The sequence below is a fragment of the Salvia miltiorrhiza genome, chromosome 2 (genome assembly GCF_028751815.1).
Source record: "Salvia miltiorrhiza cultivar Shanhuang (shh) chromosome 2, IMPLAD_Smil_shh, whole genome shotgun sequence".
Classification (NCBI taxonomy): Eukaryota; Viridiplantae; Streptophyta; class Magnoliopsida; order Lamiales; family Lamiaceae; genus Salvia; species Salvia miltiorrhiza.
Window position 1 is genome coordinate 71,839,781 of NC_080388.1, and position 20,603 is coordinate 71,860,383.

Consider the following 20,603-nt stretch of genomic DNA (forward strand, 5'->3'; position numbering starts at 1 on the left):
ATTTCACACGCCCAAAACTAGAAGTAGTAATGCCTCCATCAATATTGGGAATAACATTAACACATGTGTTGTTGAAAATGTTGACCATATAATAATAATAATAATAATAATAATAATAATAATAATAATAATAATAATAATAATAATAATAATAATGGTTGAATTACAGCTTAGTAAGTGCAGCACCAACTATCCCAATAAATGAATACAGCTGAGAAATAGCAAAGACTGAGCACCAAACAAAAGTCATAAATACCAACTCACATTAATTCATTGCTCTAAATTTTCTCAACTCTCACTGCCCATCCATTGCTGTCCTATCCATCACTGCCACTCTTTTTCGCCTTTTTTTACTACAAAAATCCATTCATTCATTCTATTTGGATTTGGTAGTGAATACTAATTTGACTCAGAATCATTTTTGGCCTTGATGAAGAAATTAATTAATGACTGTGTTTACGTACTCATTTTCGATTTCTTTTATTTACAACCGTTCTAATTTGAGAATTTGACATTTTCGTTCAACTAGTATTTGCATCCCGCACGAGAACGTTATATTTTTATATTTTTGTATTTATATAAATTTGATGCCAACTTAATTTTCATATTTAAATGAATATAACTTTTACATTTAAAATCAAATATTTACATAAAACAATATAAAATTAAAGTTCTTATGATTCTATGATTGTTCGATGTTGAATTCCAGAGTCAAGTCAACGCCGGATTGAAATATTGATTTGAGAATTTTGTTAAAAGGATTTCGATTATGGTTTTAATTTCAGCGACGTGTGATTGGATTGGTCGAAATTGACACTGCAAGTAAGGAAAGTTTAACATTTATTATTGGAAGGGTAGAATCAATTGTTTACAATAATGATACTCCCTCCCACTTTGATATTCATTATTCTAAATTTAAATTGTATATTAAAATTTTCTTTTATTAAAATAATCTTATTCAACTTATATGAAGATAATATGTAGAACAATAAATAAGAGTAAAATAGAACAAAGTATCTTTCAAATAATATTAGTCATAATTTCTCGAAGTGTGCAAAAATAACGTGAACTATTAAGTGGGAAGAATGGAGTAGTATATTTTTTTTAATGTGTCTTACATTAGTATTATAATTGTTGGTATTATGAGATACTCTCTTCGTCCCACGAATCTTGATACGTATTTTTTTTTTGGCCGTTCCACGAATCTTGACACATTACAATTTCTTAATTTTCGTGCCGAAATCAAACGTGTCAAGATTCGTGGGATGGAGGGAGTATTAGATTATAGATGGTGGTAACAATGGGCAACAACTTCCCGACAAGGCTTTGAGTGTGGCAACGAATACAGTTAGAACAGTACCACACTACCGTCATACTATAATTTTTGGGTGGCTCAAATTTTATTTCGTGTCTTAATTAACAATAACGTCGTGGGCCTTCCAATTCTTATCACAATAATCACTTATTTGGTACCCATATTTAAAAATAAAATAAATAATAGAAAGAGGATTAGTGAATAATTATTGTATTGTTAAAATTAATTTATTTTAAAGGTAAAACTTGATTTTATCCAAAATCCTCTCTATTAATAATCTGAGGTACCAAACACATAAATAACCACATACTAATTTAACTTACAGACTTATAAAACCTACCAAACATGCACTAAATTAATTAATCTTAATCAATTTGCCAATTATTACTATTAACACTAGCTTTTAACGAAAAAATATAGATTGGTCCATAGTTCAAACATATGGCACAACTCTTCTACAATATAAAATAAATCAAAACCCACAAATAAATAATAAATCAAGAGTGATAACTAGTTGCAATTAATGTCCGAAGTAGAAAAAGAAACCCCAAACCAGGGGGCTTAGCCCACTGGCCACCGGGTCCTCATTTAAGTGAAGTGACCCGGGTTCGATCCCTCTTGGGAGCGAATTGGAGATATAAGGTGGATCTTGGTGAATGGAGAGATAAGGTGGTTATTGGAGTGGATGGAGAACTAATTACTAACATCTAACATGTCTTTGCCCGATCAAAAAAAAAAGAAAAGAAAAGAAAAAGAAACCCCAAAATGTCTCATCTAAGTTTACATGTGCAAGTTCAGTTCGGTTTCAAACAATCCCAAAGTGTTCATACATACAAAATCCAAAGAATAAAATTCATTTCATTTTATTGTAAAGGGAATTCAGTTAATTGTTACAAAATTGGATCCAACAAACGCACATATGACTAACCTACCATTTGGTTTGATGATGTAATCTTTCAAATACTCTTATCATGCAAAGAAAACCCATAAAATATCAGCTAAGAATTTTATTAGAATTGCATCTATATTTCTTGCTTTATTGTTTCCTAGTTATTGTAAACCATTTATATAAAGGAAATGAAATAAAATAAATATGAAACTGAGCTGCAAGTAGTCCTTCATACAAAGTTAGCACCAATACGAAATGGTGAGACATCATAGAAATAATAAAAGAAAAGAAAATAAGCCAATTCATGATTTCAACCAATCTGTTTAATATCTCAATTGCCCACATAAATTACAAGTTATCTGTCCAAAATTACTGCTAATAAATATTGAATCTACTATGTCACAAATGCTGAAAGCAAAATTCAATACCTGACCTACATATATCCCTCATAGACCGCAGGGTAATTGCAGATGGACAAAATTGATTTATAAAATGGGAGGGAAAATAGTTATTCGCTAAGAATCGCGAAAATAGTAAAAGCGTTGAAGCAGAAATACATTACAGAAATTGAAGGTGAAAAATGACCAAATCAAGAGGGCTAGAACTTCCAAACCAACAATGCTAAAAAGCAATATCAAGAGTGGAAGCAATTCACCTTGATTGCAGTATTTGAATTGTTAGCAACTATCTTGAATTGATTTCATCTACCAGCAGCTGTCTATTGGAGTGCTCAACTAAAATCCGTAGACGGCATTGCATTTTTCCATCCCCATCCCGTAAGACAAATTATTAAGCAATGATTCCAGGTGCTTAATTTCTTTTGGTACTGAAGCGGTAAGTACCTGCCCACCAAGGAAAAAACGAGAACCTCATGACCGCAACCATAGCAGATGAAAATAATATGTCAACATAAAATTTATGAACTTAAAGACTCACTTGTGTTATACTATTAGACAAGCTTAATTAAGATTGGAGGAAAATACATGGGAGTAATCAGCAGACTGGAATATAGTTTCAATATTCACTCAAACCTTACCTCATATCCCGACTCTGTGATGAGAACATCGTCTTCTATCCTTATCCCAATGCCTTGATATCTGCATTTTATGCCCCGTTTCAGTGAGAACTATTGTCAACATAAATTAGGAACTAGAGTGAAGACAGCTAGTCATGCTGCCTAGAAACACTCACAATCCAGAGGGATTTTCATTTACGATATTGTGAAATACTCCCTCCATCCACAAAAAATAGTCAATTTTTGCCATTTTTGGACGTCCACAAAAATTAGTCTATTTCCATTTTTGGAAACTTTCTATCACATGGTGGGCCCCTTTCTCCACTCACAATACAAATAACTATCATTATTAACACAACTTTTTAAGTGGGACCCATTCTCCACTCACAATACACTCAACTATTTTTATTAAAACTCATGTCGTCTTCTTCTAGAACTATTTTTTGTGGACGAAGGGAGTATAAAATGCCTAGAATCATAAAGATGGCTGATTTAAAATAGGGTTATTCTTAAAAAATAGCCCGAACTTTGACCTCGGTGTAACTTTTTAGCATGCATTTACAACTATTTGTTCTGGCCATCTGAGTTGTGATCCACCTTCTGGCCAGAAATTGACTCTGCCTATAGACTGAATAACGGAGATAACCATACATCATATTTGTAATAATTGTAAATTCGGGCTAAAAAGTTACCATAGTGTCAAATTCGGGCTATCTTTTAAGAATAAGTTGAACAACCCTTTAAAATATTTTCTAACGATGACCGAAAACAGTGAGATGATTTCCAAAGTAATTGTGCTACTCTTAAATGTCACTACTTCAATTAGTTTTTCAATTTCCTTTTTAGAGTTTTTCCTTCATCGTCGTAAATGTCAAACCATCAGAGGACATCCTTTAGAAAAACAAACATCCAAGAAAATGATGCACACACATAATGGTGTTGGGTTCATTCTTCAGAAGCCTCCTTCGGCATGATATTTGGCCCGATAGTATTACAAAGTTGAAGTCTTATTATTGTATAGTTGTATCCTTTCCTCAGGAAATGAGGGTGGTCTGTACCGAGCCCCTCAAACACATGCCTAAATATGCAGATAACCTAAAATGACCACCCCCCTCCCAAAAAAAAAAGATGCATGCATGCAGAGAAAGAAATATATGAAGTAGGAAATTACCTCTCGGGAACATTAGAATTGGGAGGGATGTAAACTCCGGGTTCAATTGTGATCACCTGCCCATGTGGAAGTTGTGCAAGAATTAGTAATTATCAACAAAAAGAACATAAAAGAAACTAGGAGCAGGACTAGGAATGTGCCAGAAATCCATTCAGCAGCAACAGATGATGTGACGACAGACTATAATCAAAAGTATTGGCATTGATCACCAAAAATAAGCCAGGGTATTGCCAAATTTCATTTTCATTACCCTACTCCCCACCCCACCTGCCTAAAGAAAAAGAAAAAGAAAAAGAGAATAGATTTGAGCTTACACACCAACAGCTATCAATGAAAATGGTACAACTACAACATGCAGAAATGGAAAAATGAAACATGTTGATACCCTGTACCCCCACTCTCCACCCCCTAATAAATAAATAAGTACTTAACACAATTGTCTTAATAGAAAGACAAATGCTTGATATATCTTACTTCATCAAGTTCGCAAGAAAGTTTTCTTGTACAAATTTGTCCTGCTTAAAGATCGACCAGTATTAAGCAACATCTATCTTTTCAAGTAGACTTCAGCTAGTTAGATATTACAATAACAGTCGAATGAGATAGACCACAAGTTATCCTTACTTGTCTGAGAGAAGAAGCCCACCATCTAATTATTGGTGTAAGATACAATAAAGCAGCAGTTCTCCAGGAGGGTTTTCTCTTTTTTAGGCTTCATGGGATTTATAAATTAGAGTATCATTCTTTTTTTCCAAATTAATCATATAGAAGATTTAATTACATAGTCAAGTGTTTTCTGGCAAGTATTCTTATGATTGTATCAAGCTCATTGGGGGGAATATTCAAGATCCCACTCAAACCAAAAAGATGGAAAAAGATACGGGAAGAAGAAGAAGAAACTCACAACACCAGGCTTCAGAGGGCGGTCATATGTGATTGTGCGGCAATCATGGACGTCCATTCCTAGGTAGTGACCTGTACAATGAAGACAAACCAAACCAACTTAATTATCATAACTTCCCATTAACTACTTATCAAGCAGACCAAGCATGCATTATACAGAGTAGTAGATGAAAGGGAATAATAACCTATACTGGTCGGATTCAGCATATAGTAACTCTGAGGTTGATCACTTTTCAATATCCCAAGATCTTCGAATCCTTTTCGCAGCCTATCAACCTATTAAAAGCACAATTCTCCAATAAGTTTATGATAACAATTAATATATGGTATCAGAGATTACTGAAGTCTGTAAATCAACAACTTAATTGGCACGCACATATCTCATTACTGTGATATAGTATTTAATAACCTTGATATGTGTGTGACTAACAATTCTGGCTTTTTAGTCATATGAAATACTTGACCAAACTAGTCGAGACTTGGCAATATATCAAGTCATCATATTCTACACAACATTAGTATTTATCAAACATAAAAGCTCAATCTTGGAGTACTAGGAAGTCTACAAAAGAACTATTTTAGTATTTCTATTGTGTTTCAAGAGGACTACATCCTGAATTTCTAACATTCCTGTGAACGGATTATTGATTTAAACATGATAACTGATAATTTATTTAAACATGATTTGTTCTAGCAACTCTAAATAAAATTCCACCTCATCATAACTGCACAAACATGTTGTAACCATACATGACTACACGAACGCTTGCAAAAATTCAATATTACTTCATGTCACATAGCCCCTTGGGCCCCGTCACTCATGTACAATCACATCTAACAAATATTTAGGCATCATCATATTCAACTAGCTCCAGTTTTGTGCTTAATGTTATTTGCATCATGCAGAAGCAATAATAAAATTGGAAACTCTTCATTCTTCAATAAAACAATAATTGATTATACAATTGATCTACACATATATTAACTGATAAAAGAAGAACAGCATAAAAGAACCACAGAATTAGATCAGTTCGAGTTTTACCGAATAGTTGTGAATTTCTCGAATAGTTGTGCCTGGTCTGCAGAGTCTCAAACATTCTTCATTTGTCTGTAATATAAGGTCATAAAGTTCTTCCTGCAACATTCATAAATAGAATTAGGGCATCTCGACTTGACCTTTCAAACATTGAACTGGAAATTTAAGTTAGCAAAACACTACTTTCCATGAATTTAGTTAAGCAATTTATACAGAAGATTTCAGGAATTTGGAGGCTAAGAAAGTAAATTTTCTATTTCACAATGTAAATAGTACAGAAAAGGACAGGAAAACTTAAAGATTTAGAAACTAAAATAAATTTAAAGAGATTAAAATAGATGGGCATAGTACAGACTGCAGAAAGTTGATGCATAATGGAATCATTATCACTAGAACTCCTTGAAGGATCTTTTTCTTTTCCAGTTGAAATTTGGCCAGAAAATGGATCCCCAAATTAATTTAGTATAAAGTTCTAATAACTAAATCTTTGAAGGAAATGCACAAGGCTCTCTTGATCTCTTTCTCAGATTAGTTCCGGTGACGCAAACATATATGAGAAAAGAATAACAGTTACTACTAAATTAAATCTATTCCTAATATAACAACAGATAAATAAGGAAAACCTAGATACAAAAATATTCTACAACAGTTCCCACAAAGACGTCTTGGGAGTATCCTTACGTGAGGAACCATCTAGGACTCTGTTTTCTTGATCAGAGCAGCGCCTGCTGAACTTACGTTCCTTTTCTGATAGTCGTTAATTTGGTTATTGGTTATCATATTATTCCTCTGAGTACATGTTAATCGGTTGTCTATTCTCCTTTACTCTAACCAACACATAAGGAATGCAAACATTTCAGAGTTGCTATAAGGAAGTTGCAAGTCCATGAGGAACAATATGCACCCTTATTCATGAAGAATGGCTCATCATTAATTCATTATCAACATTCCTCAAGTTGGTGGCTTTAAAGTAAGATGCCCCATCGGTTCCAAACACTATAGCTTAAGTCATCTATCTACATGTAAGGAAATTAACTATCTATTTTATTTTAATCAAGGTATCAGAAGAGAACCGCATCGAATGTGTACCTGTGCTGGGGAAAATCTGCCACATGGTGGCCATGTGCGAGTAAGATCACTAGAGTAACCATGAAGCTCACATCCTACATCCATCAGAACCAGGTCTCCACCTTGGATCTGTAGCAAAATTACAATATTAACATAGATTTTAGAGGCGCACAAACATGCATGCCAGGCAGCAAACTCACTCTCTGATCATTCCGAGCATAATGTATGACACTGCCATTTGAACCCCCACCAACCACAGGATTGAAGCTGTAAAGAAAAAAAATACAAAATTAGAATAATAAACATGCAATAAAAAAGCTTAAAGTTGTTCCAGAAAAATTAAAAGGATGAGTGCAATCATTATTTGCCAAAGGCAATATCTTTTGTCAACCAAAATAGGATTTGAAATAAAAATCGTGTTCCCAGTCATGGTCCGCCAATAGGCATCTTCCACAGGCAGTTCAAGAAAACAGAACACTTACGCCATTCGTTGGGCACCTCTCATTCTGCACTCATATTCAAACTTGGCTGAGAGCATTCCCTCGTTAGGAAATATTTTGGAGTGCAGCAGTGTCTGCAGAAGAGCCTATCCAATGCAAAACATGAAAAATATTGAAAGATTAGACAAAAATTCCTTCAAAAAAGAGTTCAGGGGTTTGGGTGGGGGAATAAATGGATTCTCCATTATACTTCTTATATCCCCACTTCACTTGGATCATTCAAGCAAGCAAACAGTGAGGCACTTTTTCCCACATCCTTCAAGCATTAAACTGCCTTCATTAGCATTTAAGTAGATAGTTTTATAAACTTGGCTCAAGTTTGGGAGTTCAAAAATAATACAGACCAACAAAAGAAATAAACAATAAAGAGAAAAAAGCATAATGCATACCAAAAATACCAAGCTAGGTAACTCGGGAATATATGTTGAGTGTCATATCATGCAATTGAATCAATCATTATCACTCTCAAATTGCATATGAAATATTAATAATTTTATTCTGCAGTAGTAACAATTTTTTGGCAATTACCAACGATACGCTTATAAAAAGATTTTTCTGAATGCTACTAAATTTTATTAACAGAGTATTCATATAATTAAGCATCAATATTCATCTCTTGAGATTTGGCTTTGCTTTTTCCACCCTCTCAAAACGTAATGGTTGACTGCATATATCACAGAAACACAGCCTGCTTCACCTAGTTAAAGACACTCCCATGATCCCATAACTTATATTTCCCATTCCAATGCACCTTCACATTCTGCATGTAGACTCTCATTTATCTATTATCTTATTTGTACACAGACCTAAACTAGGGCAAATTAGAGATCACTGGAAGGTAAAGCCATATATTTTAAGGGAAGATTGATGATAGTATCCACAAGACTGGACTATGTATGTGGGCCCAGCCCATATCATGCTTAAGGTAGCTACAACCTAGAATACTCCAAAAATGGACATTTGCATTCCAAGGAAATATGCTACTTCACTACAAACTCCTATTTGAAAATTTTGTTTGCATACCTGAGAAGCTATAGATGCAGAATTTCGCATCAAATTAAGCTCAGCTTCTGATTTTATCCATCGTGCTTCATGAGTATAAACTGCAAAGTCTTTCACTTTCCCGTCATAAGCTGCTTTTTGGAAGGTCTCCAAGTTCACATAAGTAGAATTAGCTGTATTCACATTATGGAACAATTGGAGTGAGCACTTTATCATCCTTGATAGGATCTGCAACCATAATTACGAAAACTAACCATGAATATTAAGCTAAAACCAAGTTTTTGGCAAGTCATGTATAACCTTATGGCAAATAAGGCAGTCTGGGGAGAGCTATCAAGTATTTCTAACCTTGATAATGACATACTGGAAAACAACAAAATTACAACAAGCCTTTTTTTTATGTTCTTCACAGGCAGTCTCTACTATTACAACAGTACAGTAGTACCAATCACCAACTAAAGCTGTGTACAAGGTTGTCAGTTTTTGCTAAACCTGTGAAATTGCAGTCTGGGACTATCACATGTGAATCTGTGATAATAAGCCACTGCAGTCGGTATTAATGGTCTGAGCAGCATATGACTATTCAATGAGCTATACATTGAGGTCATGTTTTAACAAACAATTAAAGATAGAATTTTTAACATCTAACAACATTCCTCTTTCCACCAATACTAAGAAGCTTGCGCTGAAAGGTTTAACAAGATGAAGCAGCAACCGCAATATGAAATGTAACAGTAGCATCTAAAAACAAACAAAATGAAAAAAGGGCAACAGAACAACTATAGCCTCGTTCAAAGGTCTATTCAAGAACAGAATAAGGAACTAAAAAGATATCACATGCAAAATTCTTAATTCCATTAGCCTTGAAAAATAACGAACTTTAGAAAAAGTATAATTCACCTTATTCAATGCACTTATAGGGTATGCTTCATCAGCCTTGAATGTGCTTAGAGCTGCATCAACTCCAGCAGTCTCACCTTGCCACATCACATCCTGAAACAGATTTCATGAACTACTAGTTAAAGATTTGCTGTTGTTTCACAAAGCAGATAGCACAACTACATGATAATCTGGAAAAAACCTAGAGTCGGGACTGGAAGATATTTCCAATTATAAAAATCACTAGCATTTCCAACAAGAGAAGACATTTCTCAAGGCAAAAGAACAGAGAGCATGTTTCTAATTTTCCCATCCCTAAGAGTATGTGGATTTTGATAAAGAGGAGAGAGCTAGGAGAAAAGAGAGAAATATTGAAGTTACGAGGTTTCAATTACATTCACACAAAAATAGTTAAAGTAAAATATAATGAGCCAGTCACAAAATTAAAAACAAAAAAAGTAGCAGTGACTAACATTTTGTTTAGAAATCTAAAGAACCAACAATTGAAGTGACTGATATATTATTATGCTTTGTTCACAGCACTGAAGAACCAACAACTTACTAAAATTTGCTTTAGTTTCCTAAGAATATATCAATGCTTTAATGACAATATATAGCAATCCATTGGGAACGCGAGTTTCTCTAAACATTAATTTAGAAAGATACCAATTTTAAGATGTGTATGAATCCAGAAGGATCAATGCTTTATCATTCAATAATCAGGACAGGGATATATAAATGTTCTGATGTAGTTGTTACTGGTTGCCTGCAAAAAAAGGTTCACAACAAAAAGCTAGTCTCAACTGAATAGATGGTTGCTTACTCTATATTTGATGTTTAAAGTTGCAAAGAATATTTTCTATTACTTCAACTTATAGTTTGACAGTATTCTGTTTATGTTGGCTTGCCACATGAAGTCATTTTCATGGATCAGGAAAAATATCCTCTCAACTGAAATTTTTCTGAAACATGCATTTGTTGGGCTTCCCACAATCCGTTAGATTCCTGATATCCAGTATTCCATATGAAATTAATCTACATTAACTTACGTAGACCGCAGGAAGGTAAAATGGGGTAATACAGGGAATTGTTATACGTTGATTTGGCTTACTTGTGGCGTTGTTTCCGGCATAAACATGCACAAACCACAGTTATGACCCAAAACTGCAACGCCGCCTGGCTGTTGGCAGCCAGTGATATAGAGATAATCAGCATCTTGCCTGAAAGTGTACGGCACAACATCGGTCATCATCTTAACCGGAGCAGATGCAAAAATTGCCAAAGCATTCTCTGGAAGTAGCTTCAACAAATTCTTCCTCCTCCATATATACTCATCACTGCTTATCCCAGGAGTAATCTCCCCTTCCTTCATTATCTACAACATAGATGACAGTGAGGAAGGTCAAGTTTCTCCGTCCAAACAATTAACGATGATAAAGAGAAAGACGCAAGAGACAGCATAGGACCTGCGGATGAGTGCTCGCTGTTGGCTGCCCCACATCGTGCACTATCCTACTAGAAAATCCCCTCGCCTTCACCTATCCAATCAATGGCATTTCAACATATGTTAAAGAAAGTACTTGCAAAAATAAGTAGAGAGAATTCGTAAAGCAATTGTTCTAGACACTTCATCACAGATTTAAAAAAGTTTGTGTGTCATAATGCCTGTCCACCTTTCAAAAAATTATGTGCCTTTCCAGAATAGAAAATGGTCACTATCATGTACAAACTAATGCCGATTAAGTATTGCAGATTGCACAGTGCTAATTTGCAGAATACGGAAATCCATGAAAACTCATTGATTTCACGCATTTTGTTGCTGTACATAACATTCAAATTGGACGAATGAAGACTGAGACCACCAGTTCAATTGTTATCAATAATTATAGCAGGAGATAATTAAAATATTAACAGAATTTAGCTTTTCCATTAATTTCTAGCGAATTAAACAAGGGAGATAGGTAGGAACGAATATCAACCAATGCAAAACAACAAGCCCTTGCACAACAACAGAATGAGAAGAAATTGCACGAGAAACATTAAAGAGATACGAACCTCATTGTAGAAATTGGGGGAGAATCTACGCAGTAGGTTTATACGGAGAATATGCATATTGAGTCGCCTTCTCTACGGAGTTCCACTGGCATAAGCTAGATTTTGTGATGCCAAGTACCATGAGAGTACTTTCGTTTGGTGAAAGATAAATTTTGTTGGAATCTTTTTCTTAGTATTTTAATTTAATTATAAGTGAAGGGCTCTGGGTTCCAATGAGATGCATAGATTCGAATTATGGAGAGAGAGTTATTATGTTAATTTAATTTATTATTAAATTAAAAATATTTTCTCCGTCTCAATTAACTTAATTAATATTTCTTTTTTAAAAGTCCTAATTAAGTTGATCAATTTCCTTATATAGAATGATTTTTTCACTTTGTTCACTTTATCATCAAACATACTTTAAACATTAAATAGTAACTTCTTAAATTTTATGTCCAAAAGAGATCAATCAACTTAAGTGAGATGGAGGTGGTAATATAATTATGACTTTTATTTCATATCTCACCTAGAAAGTGATATACATAATTTCAAATATCCAGGGACGGAGCCAGGAATTTAGTTCGGGGGGGTACCGCCCCCGAGAATTTTTTTTTGGGCATTCAGTATATTTAAGGTATTTTTTTATTAAAATACGAGCATAATACTAATAATAACAAACAATATTTTCATAGATTATATAGTTTCAATATATCACAAAACTTTTTTTGAAAATTCCGTATATTTAAGACATTTTTTATTAAAAGGCAAGCATAATAATAATAATAACAAACAGCATGTCCATAAATTATATATTTTCTATATACTACAAATTAATTAGTTTCAATACATTATAATTTTTTTTAGCATTTCATACATATTAGACATTTTTTATTAAAAGACAAGTATAATAGTAATAATAACAAACAATATTTCATAGATTATATAGTTTTAAATAACAAAATTATCCTTAAATTAAGTATATATGAGAGAATATAATAACCAAATACTCTTTTATAAAATAAAATTATTTTATAATAGATATAAACATATATCTATATATATTTTAAAAATAAAAAAAATAAACTCAAAATTTGGGAGGGGGCTCTAGCCCCCTGGCTCCGTCCCTGCAAATATCTATACAATACATATTGAATCCTTGCTTTTATAAAGGGCCTCATGTTTTGAAGCTGACATATGATATTAGGATGTCATAATCACCCTTAATAAATACTCCCTCTGTCCGCCAAAAGTATACCACTTTTACTATATTGGGCGTCCGCAAAGAGTATACCACTTTCCTTTTATGGAAATGGTCCCACCACCCACTTTAATCTTTTATCCTTACAAACACTCTTTATTTACAATAAAACCCACCCCAAATTCAATCTCAACCACACATCCCATAAAGTGGTGGGACCCTTTCTCCACTACATCAAAATCATCACCAATTTTATTAAATCCCGTGCCCAGCCAAAGTGGTACACTTTTGGCGGACGGAGGGAGTAAACTCTTATCGTGTTCACTTTGCATGATTGATAGTATTATGTTTGATTGAATATTTTTATCTTCAAAAACAGAATTTATCCAATCTCATCTTTTTATGAGATATAGATTAAGAAAAAATAATTTAAATTATATAAATAATTAAGGACTTTGGAATATATCAAAATTTCAATCCATCTAAATAAAATTACACGAGGAAATCGAATTGAAGTCTGCCAAAGTTGTTGATATCGAATTTACTAATACGCATGAGAGTAATACATTAAAAATACAATACTTTTTTTTTCTTGTATGACTTTCACCTATCCTTTTTCAATTAGAAATCCTTTTAACTATCGATTAGTATAATTACACAACTTTTTATACCTATAAATACATAAGAAACATAACTCTTTCCCTTGCATCTTCACATTATCTCGTTAGTTTTTCAATTTTTTTAGATTTTAGAATCTTCATAGTTTTTCAAAAAAAAATAGATTCTGGAATGGCATCATCATCGGCTGAAAAGAAGATGATCCTTTTGATTAGCAAGGAAGGGGAGACGTTCGAAATCGAGGAGGCCGCAACTCTCCTTTCAGGGACTATGAAGCACATGATCGAAGACAATTGCACCACCGGTGGAATCCCGCTGTCGAACGTCGATTCGGTGACTCTGGCGAAGGTGATCGAGTTCTGCAAAAGCCATGCCGCCAGCGACGACGTCGAGACTTTGAAGAAATTCGACTCCGACTACGTCAACATGGTGAAAAATGATCAGAAACTGATGTTTGATTTGGTGTTGGTAATTAATTTAATTTCCTCGTCTCAAATATGGTCAACTAATTATTTATCCCAATAAGTTCCTCTCTTTTAAGATTATCCGATTTAGTTGGGGATTAAAATTAATTTAGTGAATTGTTTTGATTTGATTCAGGCTGCAAATTACTTGGATATGAAGAAACTTTTGGATCTGATGTGCCAAACCATAGCAGATATGATTAGAGAAAAGAGTCTAGAAGAAATACGAAAGATGTTCCACATCAAAAATGACTATACCCCAGAAGAGGAAGAAGCTGTTAGAAAAGAGTATGCATGGGCATTTGAATAAATTATTCTACTTTCTTTTTACTAGTAGTCTTTTTTTCTCTTTTTTTACTGTTCAGTTTAACATTATTTAAATTTTTTGAAAATATTTTAACATTATTTATTAATATAAGATTAATTGTTTTTCGATTATTTTAAGATCTCTATCTAGCTACATCTACGGATGTAAATGAATCAAATAATTTGGTTCGGTTCGATATTTGATTCGAATTTTTGATATTCGAATACAAATTTTTATGATTCGAATACGAATACAAATATTTTTTGTGATTCGTTTAGTTATCAAATACGATTCGAGAATCACAATATTCGATTCGGTATTAAAAAATATTCGATATATATATATATATATATATATATATATATATGTATACTAAAAAATAAATAATAAAATAGATTTAAAGTAAAAATCTAAAAAATTATTATCTAAATATTTCAACAAAATAACTTCTATCATACGTGGCGTCGTATAATCACTCAATTCTAATTTTCCTCTAATTTTCCTCAATTCTCATTCATTCGTATAATCACTTCATTCTAATTTTTCTTAATTCATTCATTCCTTTAATCACTTCATTCTAATTTTTCTTAATTCTCATTCATTCTTATTTTTTCTAAATTTTAATCAATTTTTATCTCTAAAAGTCACTAATATCTAAAATTACAAGATAAATTCCAATGATTCACATATCTAATCAACGCCACCCCTTAAAATTTGATTCATTGTATTTTTTTAATAGAGTAATTAATCTGGAATTATATATGTAAAAACTATTGAATATCTAAAAAACATTACACTAATATTCCACTGATCAATAAAATTTTATGTGTAAATAGGCAAAATTGCCCACTTTGTTAAGTGTAAAATTAAAAATGTCCACTTCTTATAAAAACTTAATCCTATGCCCAACTTAAAGTGAAGAGTTGAAATTGCCCTTTGTCGTAGATGGCTTTGCATCATTGTTTGTGTAAAGTCTTACACTTTTCTGACACAATATGTAAGAAAAAGTAGTCTACTGTCGGAAAAGTAGGTTGCCATCCGAGGTTGCTGTCCGGACGGCAAGCTACTTTCCGACAACTGTTTTTTTGTCTTGCAAGTACACTGATTGAGACATGAAGGGTAGTTTAGGTATTTTGAGCATAGAATCAAATTTTTATAAGAAGTGAGCAATTTTAATTTTAAAATTATCACAAGTGGGCAAATTTAATTTTCTCTCAAATTTTATTTATATCCTTACACGACAAATAGAAAATACATAAGTATTTGTAATTTTGAGGTTGTAACGATTATTGTAATATTATACTTTATGATATCCAACTTTGAAATTTCAATTTAAAACGTACATGATTTACTTTAATATATATGAGAGAGCTTTAAAATGGACTAAATAGCGATAGAAAGTGGTGAAGCCCCCAACTTGTTGTGAGAGATTGTGTTTTATGTTCATTATTAATGAAATAGATGAAAAAAAAAAAAGGTAGGTCATTACTCATTATCATTGGGAGGAGAAGTGATTCATTATTAATGGGGGGTGGAGTATTATTGTTTCGCTTCCAACCCGAATTATAAGATCTTGTCGCAATTTTATGTTCGATTCTCATTATTAATTTCATAATATCTATTAAATTATAAATATAAATATATATATATATATATATATATATATATATATATACACTCTATTTTGGAGTAATCAACTCACAGAATTATCTTTTAACTAAAAGAAATGCAAATTAGATGTAAAAATAACAATTATAAATTCTAATTGAATTAATGAATACTAGTATTACAGCAAATTTTATCTTCGACTTACGCATATTTATCACATCTTTAACAATTATATTAGGAATTTTGCCACCATTTTCAAGAGTCAATAAGTTCAATACATTTTACATCACAATCAATCGATCCCAAAACAAAACTAAATAATCATATGGTTGGATCGAATTGAAAATTTTAAAGGCTATTTATTTTGATAAGTAATTGTACACTTTCAAATTAAATCACGACGGCTACGAGGCCTAATTGACTGCTGAAATAATAAATTTGCAGTCAATTATCCGTGATATGAAAGTGAGACGTTTTCATTGTAGTAGGTATAATGATAATCGAGTTGGTTGCCAATTTTGAGGTACCACTCATTTTTAATTCTTCTTTTTTAGATAAATTATTTTTAATTCTCGCTAGTTACATTACATTTATTTTCTAATTGCATATAGTTATCTTTATTTCCCACTAATTGCTATCTTGACAAATGACAATATATGTAAAAGCTTTAAAGATTTATTTCTAAACAAGTAAACTAAAGATAAAACAAGATACGAAAAAACAAAATATGTAAATAAAAAAGAATGAAAAATTCAGATAACTAGTGACAAAACTACCCTCAGCATCTCGCAGTCAAAATCATCAAAGCGGCAAGACGCCATTTGGCTGCTTCCTCTCAAATTCAAATTCAAAACCACCAAATCTCACGCGCCGCCTTAAATCTTCAGAACTTCCGGCAACAGATCCAATATCAAAAACTGAAAACATACAGACTGCTCACTGGAAATTTCGCCGCGAAGCATAATTGATCGGCATCGATCATATGGTGCAGCCGCAGAATACGAAGAAGAAGCAGAGGAAGGAGACGAGCGCGACGGACTCCACGGCGGAGACGACGGACCACACCACATCATCGACGTCGGGAAGCCGCAGATTAAGGCCTAGGCTACTGCTGCTGCTCCAGCTCGGCGGCGTCAAGTAGGAGGCGAAGAGCCTCGGCCATCGGAAGAAAGAAGCCGGGATAGGGAAGCCGGAATCTATCCACCGGAAATTTGAGGCCCACCGCGACATACCTGAATTCAGGTTATTTAGCCTCTTCCTCTGTTATCTGTGCGTGCGTGTGTGTGTGTGTGTGTGAGAGAGAGAGAGAGAGAGAGAGGGAATGCACAATATTCGTGCGGTCTCCGGAGAGGTGTTATAAAGGGAATGGCGGATAAATCTAGAGCGTTGATTGTGTTAAGGCTAAATTTGTAAAGAGATCCTCCTATTTTATTTTAGTATCACTAGCTATATTGATTTGTTATTAATTAGTATGTAGAAAAAAATCCAACTCAAATAAATGATTAAGAAATTATGCGTGTATTGATCTAGTGGTAGGTGATTAGTCCTTGAGGTTTAAGGTTATGTGTTCGAGTCCATCATCGTGCGATCTTTAAATTTTTTAAATTATTTGTATAATTTATTAATATATGTACATATACAGGGTTAGGTATTATGAAGAAATTATTTTTTTTGCGAAATTAAGAAACATTGAATATGTCAATAAATTTTTATGAATATACCAATAATTTTATTGAACGTTTTATTTGGGGTTCGAATCCTGGAGTGCAAGAATTTCAACAAATACGTATTTTCAACAAATACATTCGTTCATAAAAAATTATTGATACGTTCATCACAATTATTAGTGTGTTCATCAAAATCTGGACACGAGATTTTTTCTCCCTTCCTTCAACATTTACCTTGTTCTATTAAATCTTTTCCTATATATATATATATGTTGGATTAATTGCATAAGGACTTTTTTATATATCTTATTAAATATGATATTAATATTAAATAAATTTATTTTATAAAGTATTTCATCATATTTTGTCCGAACAAATATTGTTCAAATAGTATTATTGTTTTTAAATCATACATTGAGAGGGGTGTTTAAATCCCAATGTTTGAAAATGTGTGCATACACTGAGAGGGGCGTTTAAATCATCAAAGTGTGTATTTTACTATAAAAATACTAGTAATTACTCATATTACAATTTACAACCAATGATTTGCTTATGTTCGGTGATTCATAACATTCACATATGAATTGGCGATTAATTTAAAATGAGAAATTATCATGAGACATATTCTTGGGTAGTTGGATTTTAAATTTCAAAAATTGAGGCGGGAAAATTGAAGAAATGATTGAGGGCTACCCTAGAATAGAATTAACATTAAATTCAATATTGTTCACCGTTGGTTGTTTTAATAATACTTCACCAACACTTAAGATTCTGCTAGCATTATTAGTTTAGGACATATATTGTTATGAAATAGAGAGTAAAAATAGTAGTTAAAAATTGAAAATAAATATTAGAAGGGGACACCTTGATACTAATTTTGAATTCGATTTGTTTAGAGATAAATTGAAGAGACACAAGGAATCAATTTTTATTGGGTGAGTTGAAATTTGCCTTCATTCTTAAGAGGTGGGAAATGAATTAAATCTTGATTATATTCCGATGTAAAAAGAGATAAAAATGTGTAATGAAGAAATATTTTCAAACCTAGAAGCGTTAAAATATAGTTTTCAAAAAACATTATCACAACCAGAATCTATGTCTAGATTCCAAGTGGAAAAAAGGAATCTTCATCACATTTTCCTCATTCACTAAGAATTAGTAGTTTTTAATAATAAGAATTAGTTTTTAATAAAAAAAATTAGAAAATATAACGAGTCAAATATCTAAGGGGGCTCCAGTCTCCACTGAAGTTCGTCTTATCTAATAAGGTAGGGATGCGACATTTTTGTCACCCTTTTCTCGGATGCTGAATTTTACAAGACATCTAAAATATTCATGATTGACATTCAAATTTTCCCACTAAATTTCAAAATTTTCCCAAATTTTGGAGGGTAGATGAAATACTCCCTCCGTCTCATGAAGCGAGACATAGTTTTTTTCGGCACGGAAATTAAGAAATTGATATTTTGTGTGTTAAGTGTGGTAGGTGAAAAAGTAAATAAATGGAGTATTTTTTTGCCATTTTTAGAAACTGGTCTTGCTTCGTGGGACAGACCAAAAAAGAAACTTGGTCTTGGTTCATGAGGAGAGAGTACTAAAATAATCACAAGCTTTATTTTGCATTTATACGATTGCACGGAATTATGAAATGATAATATTATGGGTAACCCTTATAATAATGTCACATTAACTTCTATTTCTATATAATCCAAAATTTCTATCCGACATTTGAGCCATAGAGTCCAATACCACCTAAATGGATTCTGAAATAGGAATCAAATGGAAAATAAATACCGTAAGGTTAATCAACTCATCATTTTCAGATTCAAGCAAGATTTCATTCTTCACAAACAGAAGTTCGCAGTGTTTGGTGTCTTTTTAAGTCAAGAAATGAAAGAGTTAAACACGCAAATTCTTTCATTTTGATAAGTAAAAAAAAATACATATATATGCTAGGGGTTTGCTTTAAATTTTAATACCAAACTTTATGAAACAATAAATCTATGGAATCACATTATGACTAACCATAAACTAGTCAAATAGAAAAAAAAAATATTGATTCATTTAATTTATTTTTTTAATTAAAATGGATTTAGTTATTTTATTGTATTGTCCATACTATAGCTGCATTTTTTTTATAGTTTTTTTTATTGAATAAATTTATCTTTTAGCCAAATTTTTATATAATCTATTGAATTTATTATGTATTAAGTTTTATTTTAGTAAGTTAGTTTGAAAGCTTTTGATTTAGTGAGAGATATTGGGCATATTAAAACAAGTATACAACAGTTAATTGAATTGAATCCAATTATTTTGATTGCTCTGACTTGAATAACTAAGATATTAATAAACTGAACTGAATAATTCAAAATATTAAAAACTGTAGACAATAATATCAATAAATCAAAATTCGAGACCTGTTATAAACTAGAGAGAAGCGAGAGAATATAGTAGAGAATACAAAATATCGTTCTTATGAAGTTCACAACACACCCATATTTATAGGTGTTAAACCAAGTGTGAACGTCCGGTGTGAACGTTCACACACGTCCGGTGTGAACGTTCACACACGTCCGGTGTGAACGGAGGACAGTCAACTCCGGTGGCTTGAAGATGTCAAGTGTTATTCTCCCTCTAGGTTTCTTGGTCAACACACATAAGATATATCTAGAAGATATATTTACAACACTTCCCCTTGATTGACCAATCCCTAAAAAATGTTGCCTCATTAAAACCTTGTGCTTTTCTGGATGTAGATTTATTCCTCCTAATGTTGGAAATGTCATTTCATCTAAATGACAATCTGCAAAACGTGCAGTAAATAAATCACCTGTTAAAGGTTCTAGATACCTTATAATTGATGGTGAATCAAATCCAACATATATCCCAAGTCTTCGTTGGGGACCCATTTTTGTACGTTGTGGGA

At 32.6% G+C, this 20,603-nt stretch overlaps 3 protein-coding genes across 4 annotated transcripts in view; 1 reads left to right on the forward strand and 2 right to left on the reverse strand.

Annotated features, from left to right (window-relative positions):
* Window positions 1-20,603, reverse strand: part of LOC131008955 (uncharacterized) — a 984,029-nt gene that overhangs the window by 474,194 nt on the left and 489,232 nt on the right. The gene's annotated exons all lie outside the window — the stretch shown is intronic.
* Window positions 2,510-12,036, reverse strand: LOC131008951 (intermediate cleaving peptidase 55, mitochondrial). The gene is made up of 14 exons (XM_057936096.1): window positions 11,834-12,036; window positions 11,245-11,316; window positions 10,890-11,153; window positions 9,800-9,892; window positions 8,921-9,127; window positions 7,880-7,983; window positions 7,598-7,664; window positions 7,419-7,526; window positions 6,336-6,428; window positions 5,479-5,569; window positions 5,295-5,365; window positions 4,391-4,446; window positions 3,241-3,301; window positions 2,510-3,046 (listed from the first exon to the last, which is right to left on the reverse strand). Exons 1-14 carry the CDS (start codon window positions 11,888-11,890, stop codon window positions 2,939-2,941), a joined length of 1,452 nt encoding a protein of 483 aa, XP_057792079.1. The 5' UTR covers window positions 11,891-12,036; the 3' UTR covers window positions 2,510-2,938.
* LOC131009044 (SKP1-like protein 1) lies at window positions 13,729-14,533 on the forward strand. The gene is made up of 2 exons (XM_057936249.1): window positions 13,729-14,099; window positions 14,232-14,533. The coding sequence occupies exons 1-2, from the start codon at window positions 13,803-13,805 to the stop codon at window positions 14,403-14,405; spliced, it is 471 nt and encodes a 156-aa protein (XP_057792232.1). The 5' UTR covers window positions 13,729-13,802; the 3' UTR covers window positions 14,406-14,533.

What these genes read in the sequence shown, in the direction of transcription:
- LOC131009044 (XM_057936249.1), top strand. Translation starts at nt 13,803, where the DNA reads ATGGCATCATCATCGGCTGAAAAGAAGATGATCCTTTTGATTAGCAAG. An exon ending in TGATGTTTGATTTGGTGTTG is followed by an intron (nt 14,100 to 14,231) that starts GTAATTAATTTA and finishes GATTTGATTCAG; the next exon opens with GCTGCAAATTACTTGGATAT.
- LOC131008951 (XM_057936096.1), bottom strand. Translation starts at nt 11,890, where the DNA reads ATGCATATTCTCCGTATAAACCTACTGCGTAGATTCTCCCCCAATTTC. An exon ending in CAGCGAGCACTCATCCGCAG is followed by an intron (nt 11,154 to 11,244) that starts GTCCTATGCTGT and finishes TCTATGTTGTAG; the next exon opens with ATAATGAAGGAAGGGGAGAT. An exon ending in CTATAAGTGCATTGAATAAG is followed by an intron (nt 9,128 to 9,799) that starts GTGAATTATACT and finishes TTATGGTTGCAG; the next exon opens with ATCCTATCAAGGATGATAAA.